This window comes from Plasmodium chabaudi (assembly GCF_900002335.3).
Source record: "Plasmodium chabaudi chabaudi strain AS genome assembly, chromosome: 12".
Lineage (NCBI taxonomy): Eukaryota > Apicomplexa > Aconoidasida > Haemosporida > Plasmodiidae > Plasmodium > Plasmodium chabaudi.
This window is the reverse complement of record NC_030112.2, coordinates 1,662,058-1,685,000: the sequence shown is the minus strand read 5'-3', so window position 1 is coordinate 1,685,000 and position 22,943 is coordinate 1,662,058. Positions and strand designations below refer to the sequence as shown.

Sequence of the window (22,943 nt, the reverse complement as noted above, 5' to 3'; positions counted from 1 at the left end):
AAAAGTACATATAATAATTTAACTATACATATTTAATACTCATAACAAAAATACATACAGAAGATTTATATATTGTTAAATTACTAATTTTAATAACAATAGTATTAAATACAATTATTATTAATTTAATAACTAACAATACATAAAATCTTTTTTTGATGTAATAATAATGATCCTTCCGCAGGTTCACCTACGGAAACCTTGTTACGACTTCTCCTTCCTTTAAAAGATAGGATTTACGGTCCTTCCAAAAAAATAAAAATAAAATTTCTATTTTCTTGTCCAAACAATTCATCATATCTTTCAATCGGTAGGAGCGACGGGCGGTGTGTACAAAGGGCAGGGACGTAGTCAGCACAATCTGATGAATCATGCTTACTAGGCATTCCTCGTTCAAGATTAATAATTGCAATAATCTATCCCCATCACGATATGTATTGATAAAGATTACCTACACTTTTCAGTGGAGGAAAAATATATAGCGCGCAGGCATGACCCACGCGCAAATATAAATTTAAGAACTCGTTTTACATATCAGTGTAGCACGCGTGCAGCCTAGTATATCTAAGGACATCACAGACCTGTTGTTGCCTTAAACTTCCTTGTGTTAGACACACATCGTTCCTCTAAGAAGCATTAAATAAAGCGAATACATCCTTATCAGAAGAGAGGAAGAAGTAAATGCAGAAGCATATGCAAAAGAGCAAAAGGTAAACCAATTGATTAAGCATAGTTCGCATAAACGTCAAAACCAAACTCCCGATAGAGGATATAGCGTACTCGCCGCTAATTAGCAGGTTAAGATCTCGTTCGTTATCGGAATTAACCAGACAAATCATATTCACGAACTAAAAACGGCCATGCATCACCATCCAAGAAATCAAGAAAGAGCTATTAATCTGTCAATCCTACTCTTGTCTTAAACTAGTGAGTTTCCCCGTGTTGAGTCAAATTAAGCCGCAAGCTCCACGCCTGGTGGTGCCCTTCCGTCAATTCTTTTAACTTTCTCGCTTGCGCGAATACTCGCCCCAGAACCCAAAGACTTTGATTTCTCATAAGGTACTGAAGGAAGCAATCTAAGGAATCCCCGGAGGGAAACCTTATTTAAAAATTTTCATCCAAAACCTAGTCGGCATAGTTTATGGTTAAGATTACGACGGTATCTGATCGTCTTCACTCCCTTAACTTTCGTTCTTGATTAATGGAAGTATTTTAGGCAAATGCTTTCGCAGTTGTTTGTCTCCAGAAAATCTAAGAATTTCACCTCTGACATCTGAATACAAATGCCCCCAAGCTACTCCTATTAATCGTAACTAAGCCAAAATAAGAAAAAAGAACAAATTTGACTTGTTCAATTTTGTTATTCCATGCTATAGTATTCAAACGCGAAAACGCTTTAAATGTTTGCTTTGAACACTCTAATTTACTCAAAGTAACGAGAACCCAGTGAATAATCAAAGGGATCTCAAAGGGCCGGTAATTAAAAGAACTGCAACGAGGCATGAGATAGCGAGGCAGAGCCAAGATCTAGCCAAGTGAGTTGCTAAAAATAATGATACCCTTGAAGTTCAACTACGAGCGTTTTAACTGCAACAATTTTAATATACGCTATTGGAGCTGGAATTACCGCGGCTGCTGGCACCAGACTTGCCCTCCAATTGATTTTTGGGAAGGTTTTAAATTCCCATCATTCCAATTATAAAACCAAAATTTGGCCTTATATTGTTATTTCTTGTCACTACCTCTCTTATTTAGAATTGGGTAATTTACGCGCCTGCTGCCTTCCTTAGATGTGGTAGCTATTTCTCAGGCTCCCTCTCCGGAATCGAACTCTAATTCCCCGTTACCCGTCATAGCCATGTTAGGCCAATACCCTAACATCAAAAGCTGATAGGTCAGAAACTCGATTGATACACACTAAATATAGTAAATATATTATGTGTTACTTCTTTGTTATAATTCCTTTAATTAAAAAATTTTCTTATAAGGCTTAACAAATACATGCAAATACTCGGGGAGTAAAAGCAATTAAAGCAAGTATTAGCTACAGCTTTTCCGTAGTTATCCTTATAATAAAATGTCAAGTAGATTATAACTGTTTTAATGAGCCGTTCGCAGTTTCTACATATAAAATATGCATATACTTTCACTTGCATGGCTTAATCTTTGAGACAAGCATATGACTACTGGCAAGATCAACCAGGTTACTATATATATCAAAATATATACTAAAATACATTTATTATTTATTATTTTCTATGCCTTTATGTAATACTACATAAAAATAATAAAAAATAACATTAGCAATAATAAATAATATTTTATTCTATATTTTATATATAGGCTTATGATATCTTTTATAAAATTAATTATAAAAAATTTCAACTTGATGTTTTATATGTAAATTATCTTAATTATTTCTTTATCTTCAAATATAAAGATATAATAAGATTAGTTGCACCTAATAAAACGAAGCACAAAAATAAATAGCAATAAAATTGCCTTACTTTGTATTTCTTTATTATGATGCCTTTTTTAATAACAATTTTATTATATATAAATATAATAAAAGTATTACTAATAGTATTTAACTGAACGGATATTAAAATCAATACAAATAAAAAACTTTATATAGTAAAAGTTATTATTGTGATTTTTTGATTTAGAAATTTTTCAAGTTCGTTTCTAAACATAAAAAATTTCATAAATTGGTCCAATAAAAAAAATTATAAGGTTATATTATATTTATTTAATATTATAAACCTTTAATAATAATTAATATTATAAGCATATTATTAATACTCATACAATATATTAAATATATTGCATAAATATAAATAAAAATACTTTATTAATATTAACTATCTTTCTTAAAACTAAAATCAATTTACAAATATATTGTTAATTGTTTTTAGCTACTAATAATAATTGCTATTACTACTACGAGAGGATGTTTATTCGTAATTATTATTCAATTATTTTATTTAATTATTTTTTTAAAAACATTTTTTTAAATTTTGAATTTTATATTGCATGATATGATCAAATTTAATGTTTTAAGGTGCCAGGGTATGCCCCCCCTAAGCATATATATTTTATTTAATATATCACATATTAAGCACTTTAATTTATGGCGCATGCACCGAATATTGTAAGCCCACAAAATATATATATATATATATAATATATACTATATTTTTTTTATGTGGCTTTTCATAATTTACATAAGAAAGGCAGCCCACTAATAGTATATACACTATATATGTTTTAATATTTATATATATTCCATTATAATTAAAATTTTCTGTTGATTTTCCATGGGTATGTACTATTCCTTTAATTATGATACAATCGATATATTTAAAAAAAATAAATTTTTTATGAATTAAATTTATTTAAAATGCCAATATAATATCTATAATAAGCATATATATATAATCAAATTTTGTCATTACTAATCATTATTCAAATTTCTTATTGCTTTTTGTACATAAGAAAGAAATATATTATGTAAATGGTTTAGTAAATATTATTATTAACAGTTATTGTAAATACTTCCATTCATATATTAACTATTTTTTGCAAAGGCTACACTAATAAATTATCCAAGGTGTAAACAAAACTTACACCTAAAAAATATACAAGTTCAATTTAATATCTTTATTGTTAAATCCATACCATATAGTATATCCATAATTATTACTATATATGTCAATCTTATTTTGTAATATAAAAATCCTTTTTTCTTTTTTAATATCCTTTTATATATTTATTTATAGACAATTATTAATTATCGAATATAACTTAATATTTATGAAACATGTTAACTTTAACATCCTATATATTATTTAAAATATTTTAATATATAATACTACAATTAATGAATATATTTTCAAGTATGTATATACCTAAAGCATATTATAATAATACATATTAAACGATCCTTTATATGTTTTAAGTTCATTGTTGTATTTTGTTTTTAACATAAAATAAGACGCCCATTATATTCCATTCGAGTTAGCCATGTTAATTATTACATATTTGTATATACCATTTAAATATACCATTATACAATCAAAATATTCGTCATATTACAATGTTCCATTCTATTTTTTTGTATGACGTCTATACGTATAAACATACGTCTTATTAATATAATAAATAATAATCATAATATATGACGATATAATAATGCGGTTTTATTTATTCCTATCAGTTTATTATATATTTTTACTATTGATATAGCAAATCAAATTTATTATTACGCTTTATTAAAAAAAAAATTAATACATAAACAATTTCCTCTATTTTGATAACAATTAACTAAAATATTAATATTGCAACCTGTTAATATTTGTACTACAAAGTTGCATAATTATAATTTCTTTTCCTACTTCGTAATACATTAATAATTTTCCACACCACCAAATGGAAACATATATCAAACATCCTCTTTTCCTAAAATGTATAAAGTTATGTTAATAAATTTCACTATATTTTTTTTTATAAAAATATAATGCTACAAAAACGTGTACAAATTATAATGAAATTATGATATGTTTTTTTTTATTTTTATATTATATATAATCAACATATTTCTGTTACACCTGCTAAAATAAACATAAAATTGGGGAATATATAAACATATAAATTTAATTATAAAAAATATAGATTAAAAAAATATTGTTTCATTTTATATTAAAGAAAAATTACATATTGTTTTTTCTCCAACATGTTTACATGAAACTGTGTTACTACATAAATTTTTTATAAACTTTCATTATGCGGTTATAAAAAAATTAATTATATATATTGTTAAACTGGAAAAAAATTATTGAAATGTTTTTTATATTGAGTATTATAAAAAAAAAATTAATGAATAATGTTCATGCATATATATCATACGTAAATTGAAAAATTCCTTTTACATCACGACATTATAAGCTTGCCATTTATTTCAAATTAAATTATTCGGAACTGAATGCCATCGAATTAATTTTAATAATTTTCCTGGAAGTTCGTATATTTTCTCATATTTTGTAGATTAATAATTCGCCAAGAAAATGTAATAAATCATGCACATTCACAAAATATTATATACATACCATTAATGACCAACCACAATTAACCCTATAAAATGTAAATAAAAATATGAATTATATTTATACAGCATAAAATAAAACAATATATATATAATAATAAATAGCATGGATTATTCCAGCGATGACATATCATTCACAGACTTCGATTTTGAACCACAAAAAAAAAAAAAAAAAAAATCACATGCTCAATCAAATGATAAATACAATAGATTCAAAAATACCGATGAAGAAGAATACTTAAAGCCAGTAGTTTTTGTTAGTGGTGGTTTTTTAAATAGTACAAACAAAAAAAAAACGGAAGAAGATAACAATTTGAATTTTTCTTCCACTGATAATGATTCAAGTGATTATGAAGAATATGATGTGTTTAAACACTTCACATTTGATTTTAATATAAACTCGAAAAATGAAACGGATTTTATAAAAAATAACTTAAAGAAATACCATTTAACTGAACTGAAAGAACAAGATAAAAACTTCGAGCAATATGGCTTAGGATTTAAAATTTTAAGAAAAATGGGGTATGAAGATGGAATTGGAAATAAAATAAAAACAAATATCGCCCCTATCGAACTTAAAAAAAAACATACATCAATCTTAGAAGAACAAAAAAAAAATAAATATTTTGATGATAATGATTCAGACTTGGATAATTATTCAAATGAAAGCTCTGATATGATATTTAACCCAAATATAAATATCAACACATTTTGGAAAAAAAACTTTAATTACAAGAAGCATTTCAATTTTAATAAAATAAAAAATGAAATTAATGCTCGTCTAAAATATACAGATACATATACATCTTCCTACATATTTAATGATAACATTGATTATGATGTTGAAAATGACGGTAATACTACTATGGCCACATCCCTTGATAATGATAATGATATTATGTGTGTTCAGAATATACAACAAGCTAGTACAAAACTCAATGACCATATTAAAGATATGTCCTTTAATTATTTCACTATTATAAAGAAAAAAAAAGAAGCAGAAATCAAATTTAAAAATTATAAAAATTCATTTAACGTAAATGACATTTATAAAATTCATGAATCACTATTAAAAAGTATATTGACCTATAAATACCTCTTAAATATACATACCATCCTTTCCTATCCTCATCTTTTTAACAAACACACATTTAATGAATATATTTTTCAAAATATTAATCATAACATTGATCAACAAAATTACAATGATCCCAACTTACCTAATGATCAAAATGATGTTCAGTCGGACGCATTAAACGTAGATCATTGTAAAAAATTAATAAATATATATTCCAATTTTCAATCGGATAAAATTAACGAAGAATATGATGGTCATTCACAATATTTTACACAACATGAAAATGAATTACATTATACTGACACTAAAAACTATGAAACCAGTTTAAACGAACTTCTCATAAGTAATTACAAATTATTATGTGATAAAACATATTTTAATCAAAAGCAAAAGGATTTAACAAAACATATAAGCATTAACACCAATTATCAAAACATCGAAGATTTACAATATATATATAATTTATTAAATGTAAAAAATATTCAAATTAAAAAAACAAATGATCAAATAGTATTAAGTGATATATACACATTACTGTTTTTTATATATGAAAACTCTAAATTTTTATATTTAAGTAGTCATGTGTCAAAATTTTTTCTTGAGTTTTTAAGAATCTATTTTTATAATATACACCAAAAATATATAGAAGCTTACGAACAAAAACACGATGAAGATAGTGAAAATACACCAAATGACACCATCACATATAACACACATAATATTGGCTTAACAAATGATAACGTACTCCATGAGCAAAATGAAAATAATAAAATATCTTTGAATTATTCCAGCAATTTTCCAAAATGTAATCAAAGTGATATATCATATGTAATATACATTAAAAAAATGATATTAATGGGAATAGATGAAATTAATAAAAAAGAATATCATGAAATTGAAAACGAATTTAACAATATAATTTACTATAATTTAATTTATCCTCATATATATAAACAAGATTATTACGATATTTTTGATTATATAAATTTATTTAAAGATGCTTTTAGTAATAGTTATTATAAAAAAATATTAATATTTTTTATTAATAAAAATATACTATTAAATATAGTTGAAACTGAACATTTTGACTTAAATCAAAATGCGCTAAAAGATATAGAAGTTAAGTTATCTATATTATTTGAGATTAATAAACAATTTGATATTAATACACATATTAATAATTATTATATGAATATATTATCTAAATATTTCAAAAATTCAAGCATTTGTGAAAATTATATTAAATTAATTAAAATTGTCCTTAAAAATAATCTATATAAAAAGGAAATATTTGAACTTGTCGTAAATAGAATAATTTTCGAACTCAACAAAATTGATTTTACAGATATAGAATTTACACAACACCTTAACCAAATTATGGTGTTACATAATTGTATAGATGATAAAATAATTTTCTTTATTTTCAAAGTATATTTTTTTTATAATTATGCAAAATATGTGTGTAATGAAATAAGAAACATTAATCATATGTTTAATGACCAAGCACAAAATAATGAAAATCAAACTGAAAACCCAGAAAACCAAAACTGCACTAATCAACAACAAAACAACGAAGTATTAACGGCTAAAAAAAAAGAAATATATGAAAAATTTAAAAAAGTCAAAGATGTTTTCCAAAACAACCTAATGAAAGATGAGTCCATAAAAGATATCATGTTTAGTATATTAAATGTAATAAAAACCTATGTTTTACAAGATAAAATAATAACATTTTCAGTTGAAAAAGTTTTAAACTATGATATAATGAATATATATTCGGATAATAATATTAATTATTATTTTTTATATAAAGATATAAAAATACCGATACCAATTTATGCGGTTCCACAAAAAAATAATACTTTATATGAAATAAACAATAATAAAAATAGTATACAAAAACAAAATTCAAAAGATATATCTTATCAAAATTATCAATTCTCTAAAAAAAAATATATTAATATAATCAAGAAATTAGAAGATGATGCAAATCATTATAAAAATGATCAACAATATGAAAACATTAATGTAAAAGATTATTTACAAAAGTATTGTTTAGAAAATGATATTTTATTTATACAAAAAAACAACCGAAAAATTAATGGAAATACTGTTTTTTCGATTAATAATTTTTCTATATATATAAATAATAATATTATTTATATCTATAAGGATCAACAATGGAAACCAACTTTGTTAAGTGATTTACTAAGCACAGTTTCAAATTCAACTATGCATAAGTAGGCCCTCCTGTTAAGGCATATACACTATAACACAGTTTTTTGTTTTGTCACCCATTATATACATATGTATATATTTTTTCCGTATATATTTTTTTTATAGTTTTTGTCCTTATCCATTTATGTATCTTGATTTTAAAATACTTTTTTATTTTAAAATTATTGTTTTCCACAAGAATACCTTTACACATTTGATATATTTTACGTTATTTTAAATATTTTATCTTTTACTTTTTCATTTTTTTAATTTTAATACTTATTAACTTTCTTTAAATAATACAATATAAAATTAAATTATATTTTAATTACATAAAGCTGCTAAAATTATAATTTTTTGCTTCTTCATCCAAATTCATTATGGTGTCATTTATTCCTTCCCTTGAGCTAGATTGTGCCGACTCATCATTACTATTTATGTATGCATAGTTATATGCATAAGATCCATCAACTTCCATTTTATCATTTGGTTTTGGCTTTTTCTTTTTTCCTTTTTTACTTTTATCATTGTTCTTATTTCTTACATTCTTATTATATCCATTATTAACCATGGTTGAATAAGCACGATAATTATTGTTATTGTTATTATTTAACGTCCTATTATGAGTGTTCATTTTATTGTCATGGCTTATATCACTGTCGTCACTGCTATCAAAATCTTTATCAGTTTCCTCATTATAATATGCCGATGTATTCTTAGAATTGTGCTTTAATGAAGATTTATCATTATTTAAATTTGTTCGTTTTGTTATATACCCTTGTTTATTATATTTCCAATTTTTTTTATCATATTGTGAAACATTTTCCATTCCCTTTTCATTTTCATTGTAGGATAAATTATCACTATTTTCACTATCATACGTATTGTTGTTTATACTTTGATCATTTAAACATGATTTAGATATATCCTTTTTCTTTTCTACAAAGTTTTCACGTAACTTCATTAAAGATTTACGTATACCCTTTTTATTATCACCTAAATAATTGCCATCATTACTTATTATATTATTCATACCTTTTTTCATATGTAAATAATGTTTGTGTGTATTAGCATACATTTTTTTATTCTCTCTCTTATTAAACCCGTCGATATTTATTTTATTTTTTTTCATTAATTCTTTAATATCGATATTTTCATTATCTATATAATTATTGTCTTTATCTCTAATCTTTTTCCTCTTGGTATTTGCATTATTGGAGTATATATTATTTTCAATTACTCTATATTTATCAAAATTAAATACACTATCTGATTCTATGGAACAATTATCAATATCGGAAGACGAATCTTTACAAATAGGATGTATACAAAATTCCATATTATCATTCCATTCTCTCATTTTTATAATATCATCAATATTTTCGTCCAATGAATTTTTATAACCTGTATAATTGTCGATGCATACATCAGAGCAATATCCACCATTCTCAAACGAAGCAGTAGTAGATTTTTTTAAGCTTTCCATATATTTAATAAACTCATCCCATCCTGCTTCATTCCCCCTAAGAAATAAATCAATAAATAAGAACTCTTTATATGATGAAAATTACAATTATAAAAACTGTAACATATTACACACACTAGTATTTTATACACAAAAATCCGCTTACTCTAAATCATGCTTCAAATTAGGTGGTTTTTTCTTAAATTTATAAGATATCACATTAATCATATTTCTTTACTTTTTTCAAACAATTTTTAAGGCAAAATAAAAATATATAAAAAATTTACTTTGTAATGTATAAAAAAATAAATAAAAATGTATATTAGCCAATACCAAATAAAATTATAAAAAAAAAATAAACCCCGTTTTAAAACAAAATATTTCCACAGTATATTACATATAATATATATGTTCATGACTGTATTGCCACAATTTTTTCGTCTTCAAAATGTTTTTTTCTTTTCTTCTGAAAGTATTTATTTTTTAACAATTGTATGTTGGTATATTTTCACATAATTTCCCATTAAAAATGCATAAAATTTTAGCTATATTTTTATAAACACTCTACATATATATTTATGTACTGTACATATTTTTTTAACAATATATTTTAAGCGAAAAAATAATTATAATGATAATTCAATATTACTCTACAGTATATTGGTATGATAATTCCACTTACCTTTTAAAATGATAAGAAGATTGTTTTTACCATATTTCTCCAAAGATAAGGGTCCACCAAGAATCAGGTGTCAAATAAACGGTGTTAAAAGAAAAAGATTTTTCAAAATCGTAGTAGCAAACCAAAAAGATAAGAAAAATGGAAAACATATAGAAGTTTTAGGAACATATGTTAATAAAAATAATATAAAAGAAAAATTGAATACATATAATATTACTAACCCTAATAATGATTGTTATTATAATAATGTAGAAAATATTAAAGAGATTAGACTGCGATTTAATAGAGTCAAATTTTGGCTAGCTGCAAATTGCAACTTTAGTGATCATATGAAATATGTTTTAAGCTTATGTAAATTAATACCACAATACCCTGTAAAATATAGCCGAAGATGTTCCGATAAATATTATTATAAATATAATGAAATTATAAATAAACATAAACTAATACAAGCACAAAAAATCAATAACTTTTTAAAAACAGATCTAAATATTCAATATTCAAATAATTTTGATGATTCATCAACACAACCCAAAGAAAAAGATGATTATATATATACACCTGAAGAACTTGTATATCTTAAAAAATTAGCAAAAAATAGAAACTTAGATTTTGAGCATACAGATAAAATTCGAAAAATTATTAGGTAAATACACCATCTTTACAAATAATTATTATCATACAATAATTTTTATGAACAAATATTAAAAATGATAAAATGTGTATAGAAACAAAATTTCTCTATATCATTATTTTATTTAACAATTTACTCTCTCATTTTGTAATACATTGTTTTCAACCTTTTTCCATTATTTATATATAATTTTTTTTGTCTTGTTTTCATTTTTTGTCATATAACACTATTTATAAATATTACTAATTTAAAATGGTAACAATATATTTCAAAAAATACATGAAATAAATAAAAAAATGTATTATTATATACATATTTTTTCACAGTGTAAAAATATATATATATATGCGTATATTTATTTATATAATATTTTTGTGTATATACACAATATACATACTCATTTGTACGTCTCTTAATATTAAACTTAATAAACGAAAAAATAATATGACATACATAATATTTTATTACCAATTAATTTATATATATAAGGATTATTTCGCTACTTATATATTGTCTTAAATTCACACATAATATGTCTATAGTACACAACAATATAACTTAAAAATAGCTAATAACATATTATTATATTCAAGTAATTTTTTCTTGTTTTTTTAAGTGTGCATTTTGGTGTATTAAAAATCTGAACAGTTCTTTCTGAAAATATACAACATTTTTTTTTTCTTAGAAAATTATCAAATAAATGCTTAATGATAAAATACCTTTTTAAAATATTAATACATTAGATCAAATAATAATATGTATTTTAATATATCTAGCATTTCTTAATTTTTTTTATTTATTATTATTTTTTATTGATAATTTTGGTAATATTTTATTTCCATATTCTTTTTTTGTGATGATTTACTAAAGAAATAAAATGTTGTATGCTTCATAAATTAAAAATAATGAAACAATAGCATATATATTTGTTGTGGTACTAAATACACAATGTACATGTGTGTATGTATGTAACCAAAAAATATAACAAATTCTTAAATTATGTATAGAGATTAAATAATACAATAATTCATACACATATGAATATGATATGTATATAGTAGAAACTATAAAATTAACCATTTGTCTTCCATAATACTTAATCCATCTTTAGTTATATTTCTTACTTTTTATAATATTTCCTAATGAAATATATATCCTTTTTAAGAGATATATTTATTATTTTAATTATAAACAATTCATGGATGGCTTAGAAAGAACTGAAGACATAATTTTTAATTTAAATAAACAAAGCCAAAATGGATACCCATAGAAAAATAAGTAATACTAATAAAAATACCGAAACCAAACACCCTTATTTTTATCAAAATTATGAATATAACTTTTTTTCCGACAAATATGATTTTGATGGAGATTTGTTTTCACCAAATCCATCCTTCTTATATGATCCAATGGATTATCACAACAATAAAAGTAATCATATCCAGAAAAGGACAGACGAAACATTAAACAATGAACACACATATAATAATAGCATTCTAAATATAAATAAAACAAATATTAAAGAAAATAATAAAACCAGAAAAAACGTTGTAAATATAAATAATTATAATGATAAATTCTCTAAAGTAAATTTTATGCACAAATTAAAAAGAAATGTTCACAATCCTAAAAACCGTGAGTGTAACATTAATACTTTGAAACAGAATGTGAATGCAGATTATTATGGTGCAACAAATGCTCCTCAAAATGAAAATGATACCTCTAATGATAGGAATAACATTCCTATAAATTATAAAATCTCTAGTAAACTCCTTAACACAACTGATGATACAATATATGGTGATAATAATAATAACCTAGGTATGTCACGAATTTTTCAAATAGACAACAAATATATTCATACAGCTAGAATGAATAAAAATGATAAAAATACTCTACTAAAAAATCGAATACTATTTTATGATAATTCTAAGTTTTATTATAAAAGTTATATTAATAAAATGTCAAAAATAAAAGGAAAATTTAATTCCAATCTTCCGGAAAACATACAAATCCAATTAAAAAGAAATGATACAAATAAAGGGATAGATAATTTAAATAACAAATTCGAATATACTTTAGATATTAAAAATAAACTTCCATCCTCTTTTATGTATTCAAATAGATCAGATAATTTTAAAAATTTTGTTTACAGTATCAATAGTAGTAATGGATGTTTAAGAAATAATTATAGTCAGAAGGAAAAAGAAAAATATACAGATCAGTTATTATCCGAAAAAAACAACAAGCTAAAGTATAAAAATGAATTATCCTATAAAAAAAATAAAGAAACTAATCATTTTAATATTTCAACCTATATAAACAGATATTTATACCCAAAACAAGATTGTAAAGAAAAGCAATCAAATATCGTACTAGATCAAAAAAAAAACTTAAAGGACAATTTAATTTATTTATCAGTAAACCCAAAAGAAGAAAACAATATATATAATATTCACGATTTAAAAGGGGTTAATGATAATGTAAAGAATAGCTCTATGAAAAATAATAATCTGGGATATAAATATCCTAAATTAAGAAATTCATATGATATTAATCAAACTAGGAACATGGTTATAAAAAAAGATAATTCTAATGACGATATAGATCAAAAGAACACAAAATTAAAAATATATGAAAATTTAGAAATATTTGAGAACGAATTTTTAAATAAAAATTGTCCAAAAGATTATACACATACAAACTCAATAGATAACCCAACATTATTTATTGAAAATAATAAAAAGACAAAATTTAACGAATCTAACTCTCAAACCGAAAAAAATACAAATCATCAAAAACACACACAAAATAAAAATCAGGAAAATGATAAAGTCCAAATTATTAATTTAGGATCCTTTAATGAAGCTAATAAAATCAAAGAAAATAATGAAATTAAATCAGATAATCGAAAACATGTCATAAATATACCCATAAATTTTAATTTAAAAAGAAATTTTAAGGGATACAAAAATTATATTGAAACTAAGCAAAAAAAAAATAAAAAGAATAATAACCCTAATGCATTATTAAATGGAAATCATAGAAAAAGTCTACATATGGATAATTTGAAAAAGAATACGATTGTAAATTTTAATAAATCGGAAATAAATGATAAAGAGAAATTTAAAAATTCCCCTTTAATAAACAAAATATCTAATGAACAAAATGTACATATTGAAAACGTGTTTGATTCCAATCAGTCTTTTAAATCGAATGATGTCAAAGAAGTATATGATTCCTATAATATTAATGAGAACAATAAAGAAAATAATATAAACGAACAAATTAATACTAGTCACGAAAATTTAATGAACCAAGAGCAAGTCTTGCAAACAAATGACCCCAACGATGTAAACCATAATAGTAATGATGATAATATTAATACCAGTTTTGAAGAGAATACAAATTTATATAGTAATGCTTTAAATTTCTCCTTACATGATAAAATAATTTTCAAGAATTATTGCAACATTTCGGAGGATCACCACCAATTGGAAGAATTAAAACCAAAAGACTCAAATAATAAAATCGAATCAAACATTGAACAAACATTATATAAACAAATTAATGGCATTTTCAATAAAACAACCCATTATATCAAAAACGAAAACAATGACAATAGTAACAATCATGAAATTCTTAGTACAACACCAGAGTCCAATTATAAATCTAATGAAAGGCAAATATCAAATATAATTAAAACTGATTTCCAATATATGGATGAGAAAAATGATACAAATTCTTTATATGATATTTCTTCCAATAAAATTAATGATGAAATGATAAAGGAAAAAAAATGTAATCACAAATATAAAATAGAACCATATCATTTATCAGATAGCTGGGATTGTTTTAAAAACGTATTTTCAAGTAATTCACATATTAAGAATGATCATGATTTATCATTAAATGAAATTGAACCAAATGAGAAAGACAATGTAATCGAAAATTCATTTAAAAATGCTTTATTTTTAGATGATGATACAACTAGTAAAAAAAAAAGCAACACAGAATATAATGGAAATAATTCAGGCGACACAACAATACTTATTAATAAATTTGAGAATGAAATAAATCCTGAAACCTCAAATATTGATGAACAAAATGAATACATCACAAATATATTCAATATATTCGACAATATTAAATCAGATCATGAAATGGAAGAAGCTAATAACACCAAACATGACATTATAATCAACGAAGTTAATAACAATTATTCGGAAGGTTTATACTTGAATAATATTTTTACCCAAACAAATGAAAATGCAAATAGTAATAAGGAAGACAACAAAAACATATATTTGATGAAGGAAATTGAAATAAATCCTCAAATCAATATTAATCATGCAAAAAACAATAACAATACTTTAGAGATTCAATATAATGCAGAAGAACAAAAGGATATAACTCCAAAGGATATAAAAGATACAGATAAAGAATATTTTTCCGATTATACAGAAAGCCAAAATGAAAATACTAAAAGAGAACCAATCGAAAATATTATTCAAAGCGAAAGTGAAGATTTCATAAGTATGGGTTACAATAAAAATGATGAAATTCGGATTAAGGAACATAAAATATCTGATGACGAAACCTTTTTTACTAAGGAGACTATATCCAATGATATGGACATAATAGAAAATGAAATTGAAGAAAATAATTTTACTCAATCTATTGAAAATATAATAAACATTTCAAATTCTAACAATTTTAAATCGAACGAAGAAGAAGATAAAGCAAAATGGGAATTCAACAACTTGGTAGAAAACGTCTACTTAAAGGAAAATCACGAATATGATAATAAATTAAAATATTCGATTCCAGAAAATATTCAAATTATAAAAACATCTGATGATGATATTGAAAAAGAAATTACACATCAAATTTACGAAACCAAAGAGAATAATAAAAACGGTTTTCATAAAAGGGTAGATAAACATGAGGAACACAATGCATATACAAATAATGAAATAATAAATGAATTTAACTATTTATATATAAAAATAAACAAGTATAATTTATTTAATAGTTTAAATATAAATGCTGATAGATTGAATTATATCAACTCTTTATATAATTCATTTGATTATTTTAACAAAACAAATGATACCACCATTTACAACAATGACAATGATACAAACAAGAATGAAAATTTAGAATTACATCAAAAACTATTTGAAAATAAATTAATTAAAATCTTTGATTTCTCATTACAAGAAAACCATCTTATTAACAATAACCATTTTGATACTGTAGACACACAATATGAAAATGATTATATTAATGAACATTGTAATAAGGATACCGATCATATACATAATATTTTTGACAACGCACCAAATGATACTAAAAACGCAAGCTCGATAAAATCTAGCACTTTAAATGATGAACAAATAAATCATATATCGGATAAACCTGATTCAGATCTATTTAATACAGAAGAATCAAAAGTAAAGGAATCTCAAAATACAGTTTTAAAAGATTCTAGTGAAAAATGTAATAATATGAAAAAGGAAGATAACCATAGTAAACAAGATGAAGGGAGTGATGATGAGAACGAAGATATATTATATGAAGACATTAAAAGGAATATATGGATAAAAAATAACGATTTTAATAAAAATATAGAAAAAGAAAATGCTATGAAATATATACAAATAGAATCAACAAAATGTATCATACTATTTTGTAATTTATATAAAATTAAATATTTTCAAGGAATGCATGATATGATTATAAGTTTATTTTATTTAAATTTACACCCTCATGAAATTTTATGTGTTTTTGAAAAAATATTACATTATTATGCTCCATACTTATATTTACAAAATCAGGATTATTATATTCATACAATTAAAAATGAATATCAAGAAGTTAATCATAATAAATCAGATATAAGCATACAGATATCTAATTATAATGGAAAGCTGTTTAGATTATTATGTCAATTTTTCTTTCCATATGTTAGTTTTTTCTTTGATACATCAATTAGTGATAACTGGCCAAATTTTTTTTTTGTTAATCTGAATTTTAGTAAATTCAATAACGTATATTTCTTGTTATTTAAATGGATGAAGTTGATAGAAATAAAAGATGAACAAAATAGCGTGACTTGTGATTTCATCCTTTATTTATTATCCTTCTTTAAATATAAATTGAAATTAATAAAAAATAAAATATATGAAAAAGAAACTGAGAATGGTATCTTTAATAATTTTAAAAAATATGACGAAACTAATGATAAAATCGAAATTTCAAATAAAAATATCAAACAAAAGGGGGGTGAACAATACCATAAATATATTGAAGAAACAACAAAATATGATGAAATAGGACAAAAGGTATCTGATATAAAAAATGAAATTTCAAGACAAGACAAATCGGAACACATCGAAAATAACAAAATTGAATGTAAAGACACAACCAATTATGAACATATAGAAAATAATAAAATAAAAAAAGAAAATATTCGAAAAAATAAATTATCTACATATTGTACAAATATGTTTTCTGCATTTTTTGAATTTAATTCATCATTTGATGATAAGTTTGAAAATAACTATAATATTCATATAGAAGAAATAATAAAGGATATTAAAAATGTTAAAAAATATATCCCTTTAAGTATCATAAATTTTATACAAAATTATAATTCCATGTATCAAAAAAAAGAATTCTTATTAAAACCTGAAGAAAATTATTATGAAAAATGGAAATTATCAAACGATATTTCAAAATCTATAGATGAAAATATATGCTTGAATATAAAGATATCCGATTTATTTCATTTCCATAATAATTCAAGATATTATGAATTTATTTTTATTAAATTAATAGGGGACAGAATTATTCTAAGTAAGCTTAACTCTATTACACCAAATAATCTAGCTATTAACAATTTTATTGAGCTTAAAGGAGTTTATGAATTCTTAAATTATAAACAAAAACTAAAACACACATTTAAAAATAAAAATAAATTATTATATATAATTATACAAAATAACAAAGAAAATGATACCAATTTTATTAATCACAATTTTAATGAACTAGCTAAAAAAACGAATATAAATAAGGAAAAAAATTATAGTAATGATAAAAATATGAATAAAAGACTTTACTTGAATAAAGTTTTTTTAAAACGAAATAATAAAGATAATCCAAATATTAATGAAAATGTACATAACAATACAACGGATAAAATTACTTTTCATAATTTTTTTACAACTTTGAAAAAAAATAATTTCAAATATGTAACTATACTTCAGGAAACTCCTGATTTGATCATAACAAATATTGACAAAAAGAATAAAAATACACAAAAACAAATAGACAAACAAGAAAATACAAATAAAGATCCATTACTAAAAGAAAACAGTTTCATATTTCAAATGCTTAAAAAAGTAAAAAATAAAATATATAAAAACGATACAATAAATGATGACCTAAATAAATATACACACTCTAAAAATGCCAGTACTCAAGACAATAACTTGAATTATGTATTAAAGGATTATAATTTTAAAATATTTAATGAAAGGCGAATAAGAAAAATAACAAATTACAAAAATAAAAAAATTATTCGATATCCAAAAAATGATATCAGGAAAAAAAAAAGTGATAAAATCAAAAAAAGTAAAACACAAGATGACGAAAATAATGAACACCATCCTATGAACCAAAATGAAGAAAAGGATTTATCCAAAAGTAAATTTCCTAAAAATGTTTCCCATCCCATTAAGAAATATAATGAAATGAATTATTCTAAACTAGGTAGTGATTTAAAAGAATTAAATAACCTGAAAAATCATAAGCTCGATTTAAATATTAAAAAAAAAAATATCGAACCCATTAATATTAGCCCAAATATAAAAAATAATATTATGCTTAAAAAAGTTAATAAACCAAAGCTATTTTCCGATGATAATGAACTTAATAATATAATGTATTATAATTTAAGAAAAGAAAAAACAGAAAATATACAGAAAAAATATATATTACCAACATCGAAAAAAAACGAAACACATTTAACTAAAAATGAGCTAGCCAATACTATAACACATCCAAACTCTAAAACAAATACCATAACGAAAGAAAACAATGATAAAAACATTGGTAAAAACGAAAAGAAAAATTTAAACACAGAAAAACAAAAAACCTTTTTCGAAACACAAGAAAGTTTTTTTAATGATTTACTATTAGACAAAGTAACACATAATAAGGAACATAATAAGGAACATAATTGAAAAATTGCAAGTATATTATACTAGTATTTATGCACTCTACATTTTAAGAAGAAATAATATTAACACCAATTTTAAGACTGTGCTATACACACATGAATAAAATTATATAGCATAGTAAAAGGATGTCATAAAAATGATAAATGCAAAGATATTTATTTTCTCAAATAGGAAAAGCATGATATAAGTTTTTCATTTCATTTTTATTTGTATTTATTTTTTTACAACATTTGGCCACACAACTGTTCTTATTACATTTTTTATTTTCTTTGTATATAATATAGTATTATGTACATACTTCAAATAGTAAACTTATAATTAACTCATTTCCCCATAAATTAATATATTTTATGTTTTCGTAAATTATTCATGGCACGTAACACAATTAAAGTCGTGTATTAAGTAGGTACTTACTTCGTAACATTTCTGTGCTATACCCTATTTGGACCTTTTCATATTAACTGTTCATAATATGTCACAACCCTTTTACAGTTTCCCCTTTTTTACACATTTTAACATACTTATAAAGTCCATTACCATTACAATGGATATTGACTAAACATAATAAAACTAATTTACATGCTAAATTTTAATATTTTCATTATTAAAACATAATTAATATTATAAAAAGTTAAATTTTTTTAATGCAATAAAAAATATGTTTATATTCAAAAAAAAATGAAAATGATAATTAAATACATAATGATTTCTTTATGAAAACATATTTGTTTAAATCATAAAGAATGAACAAAAAAAATATATGAAAACTACGAAATAAAAAAATTAATTAATAAAAATATAATGATACTTGAATTACATTACTGTATAATCCTATTAAGTATTATAGGCTCGGTAAAAACGAAGTAATAATATTGTAAGCTTATATAAGCTCGCATTAATAACAAAACGATCCATATTTGACTTCCATTATCTCATATTTATAAAACACACTATTTTATTCTTAAAAGGTTAAAATACCCACCTTTTAAACTGAATAAATTTAAATATGGATATTGTTGAAAAAACAATTGAAAACATAAACCATTGGCATGCATAATTAAAATGTGTTCTTTCATCAGCATAAAAATTGAAGTATTCTTTTTTTTTCTTATATATAAAATGATCCTCATATTTAAAAGGTTTGGCCTTTTTTATAGCAGATTTATTTTCAGTTTTAATGTTATTGTTTTTTAAAAGACGCTTTATCCTTTCTTGTGTTTCTCTATCCATGTCATCAATACTAATATTATTCAATTCTTTTAAACTATCATTTAATTCGTTTCTTTTATCTTTATCTTTAATATTATTATCGTTACCTTTATTTGAATAGCAGCTCTTTATTATATCGTTGTGATAATCTTCGTGGACTAATATATCATATACATTTGCAATGAAATAATTAGATCCTTCAAAATTTAAGATATTAGCATTTTTACAAATATTTTCAATATCATAATAATAAAAATAATTCCCATATCCATTTTTGTTTGAAATTTTTTTAAAATTTTTAAAAGAACATTCATATAATTCACCTGGATCTAATATTCCTCTAATTGTAACGATTTTTGGACGTTCACTTATATTTTCCTTTAATATTTCTTGTGCTATTAATCCTCGATTTACTAATATGCATTTTCCATCTTTTAAAAATAATGGGCAAATAACATAATAATATTTTTTTTTTCTGTTATGCTCATGAAATTTAGGGCCTATATAAAAATTATTACTTGTATCTAATACTCCTGTTAATTGTACCTTTCTATATTTATACTTTTCTATAACAATTTTTTTCAGCTCTTCTTCAGTTATACTATTTTTCATTATTTTTCTTTTAATAAATCTGGAAAAAAAGTTTTCATTTCTTATTCGAATAATCCAATCATGAATATTTTTTATATTATCAAAATCAATAGTTAATAGGTCTGTGTCATTTATAGTATTATATAATTTATTTTTATTATCCTCATTTTTAACACCACTAATAAAATCATTATTATTGTTTTGATTGTTATTTTTTCTTTTTGTCGTATTAAATTCTTGCTCCCAAAATATTTTCACTTTTTCCCAAAATTCCAAAACATTCATAATCGCTTGGGTTATATCATTACTTATTTTTGATTCATTTTCTTTTTCATATAATGTCAAATCGTCATTTAACTTTTCAATTTTTTCTTTTAACATCAAATAATCATGAAACCATGGAAAATCAGAATCATTGATATCTATGATTGGCTTATTTATGTTTCCTAATATATAATTAATTAAAAATTTCTTTTTATTAACTTTTTTATATTGCCACACACCCATTAAAAAAAAAAAAGAACAAATAAAGGATGAATAAAAGAAAAAAAATGTTTTTTCTTTTTCTCTTAATCCAAATTTACTATTACGCACACAACGTAATATGGGTGATGATATTTTATTCTTTATATTAATAACTCTTACAATAGTACTATTTTCACATTCTAATGGTAAATAATATTGCCCTTCAGTTTTTCTTATTAAATTTATTTCTTCATCTTTTGCTTTATAAAGTTTTTGACTTGGATATTTAAATTGTGTTATAGATATATCTCTAGTATCATTTTTAATTACATTTCTTTCATTAATTTTTTGTTCTATACATTTTATTTCTTCATTTAATAAATCTATAGGAACCTTATAAGGACGCCCCCATTTTCTCTTTCTCAAATTTATTATATTTCTTACTTTTATATCGTGTCCATGTTTTATATATTTTGAAAGTAATGATAATTTTTTTTTATTTCTTTTATTTTTTAGTATATTAAAATACTTTTTTTTTAAGTTATATGCATTAAAAAAGGTTGAAGACGTATTATAAAATACACCAATGGGATACCCCTTTAGTTTACACAAAAAAATGTTGTTATTTAGCTGAAAAGCGAATTTCCTTACATTTTGGATATTGTTTAAAAATGGCATTATATATAAGGGCGTTTTCAAATATACAATTAATATTCAAGTTTATAATAAATTTCATAAACTGTATAATTTCAATAGTAATTCACACGCACACATATAAACTTGTATATCATATATATACACACTTGTGCATTATTTATACCATTTTTTTTGCTTTAATTAAAAGATATAATAAAATTCCTGTTATTTTTTTGCAATGCAGTTCAATTTATTCTTCAACTCATTATATATCTCGTACGTTCTTAGTGAAAACCTATGGAATGTTTCACTTCGTAACAAGATTGTTTTTATTTTCTCTTCAATTATTTTACCTCCTATATCATTAAAGAAAAATGGGAACCTTTTCATCATGAAAAGTTGGTATAATACATAAAATTTGTAATAAAAAAAAATTTATTTAAAAAATATTTAAATATTTAATTTAAACAAAAGTATACTATATACAGCTGCAGTGAATGTCGAAATTCATCAGAATATAATATATATAAGGTATATCCTATTATAAAAGAAAAAAATATTTACATGATAATTTTATTTGAAAATATTTCAAAAGTTATATGCTACAAAAAAGCAAAAA

At 22.7% G+C, this 22,943-nt stretch overlaps 5 protein-coding genes and 1 non-coding gene across 6 annotated transcripts; 3 read left to right on the top strand and 3 right to left on the bottom strand.

Annotated features, from left to right (window-relative positions):
* Window positions 1-167: 167 nt before the first annotated feature.
* On the bottom strand, window positions 168-2,206 carry PCHAS_1246300. The gene has a single exon (XR_007844671.1). It is a non-coding gene; the product is annotated as an 18S ribosomal RNA (ribosomal RNA).
* A 3,001-nt stretch (window positions 2,207-5,207) lies between these two features.
* PCHAS_1246200 (conserved Plasmodium protein, unknown function) lies at window positions 5,208-8,423 on the top strand (the record flags this gene model as incomplete). The annotated part of the gene is made up of 1 exon (XM_735265.2): window positions 5,208-8,423. The coding sequence occupies one exon, from the start codon at window positions 5,208-5,210 to the stop codon at window positions 8,421-8,423; it is 3,216 nt and encodes a 1,071-aa protein (XP_740358.2).
* Window positions 8,424-8,724: 301 nt separating this feature from the next.
* Window positions 8,725-10,089, bottom strand: PCHAS_1246100 (conserved Plasmodium protein, unknown function; the record flags this gene model as incomplete). Its single annotated transcript, XM_016799036.1, has 2 exons — window positions 8,725-9,919; window positions 10,028-10,089. The coding sequence occupies 2 exons, from the start codon at window positions 10,087-10,089 to the stop codon at window positions 8,725-8,727; spliced, it is 1,257 nt and encodes a 418-aa protein (XP_016654383.1).
* A 462-nt stretch (window positions 10,090-10,551) lies between these two features.
* Window positions 10,552-11,193, top strand: PCHAS_1246000 (ribosomal protein S16, mitochondrial, putative; the record flags this gene model as incomplete). The annotated part of the gene is made up of 1 exon (XM_728293.2): window positions 10,552-11,193. The coding sequence occupies one exon, from the start codon at window positions 10,552-10,554 to the stop codon at window positions 11,191-11,193; it is 642 nt and encodes a 213-aa protein (XP_733386.2).
* A 1,240-nt stretch (window positions 11,194-12,433) lies between these two features.
* PCHAS_1245900 (conserved Plasmodium protein, unknown function) lies at window positions 12,434-19,426 on the top strand (the record flags this gene model as incomplete). The annotated part of the gene is made up of 1 exon (XM_726789.2): window positions 12,434-19,426. The coding sequence occupies one exon, from the start codon at window positions 12,434-12,436 to the stop codon at window positions 19,424-19,426; it is 6,993 nt and encodes a 2,330-aa protein (XP_731882.2).
* Window positions 19,427-20,392: 966 nt separating this feature from the next.
* Window positions 20,393-22,366, bottom strand: PCHAS_1245800 (SURF1 domain-containing protein, putative; the record flags this gene model as incomplete). Its single annotated transcript, XM_016799035.1, has 1 exon — window positions 20,393-22,366. The coding sequence occupies one exon, from the start codon at window positions 22,364-22,366 to the stop codon at window positions 20,393-20,395; it is 1,974 nt and encodes a 657-aa protein (XP_016654382.1).
* Window positions 22,367-22,943: the final 577 nt, after the last annotated feature.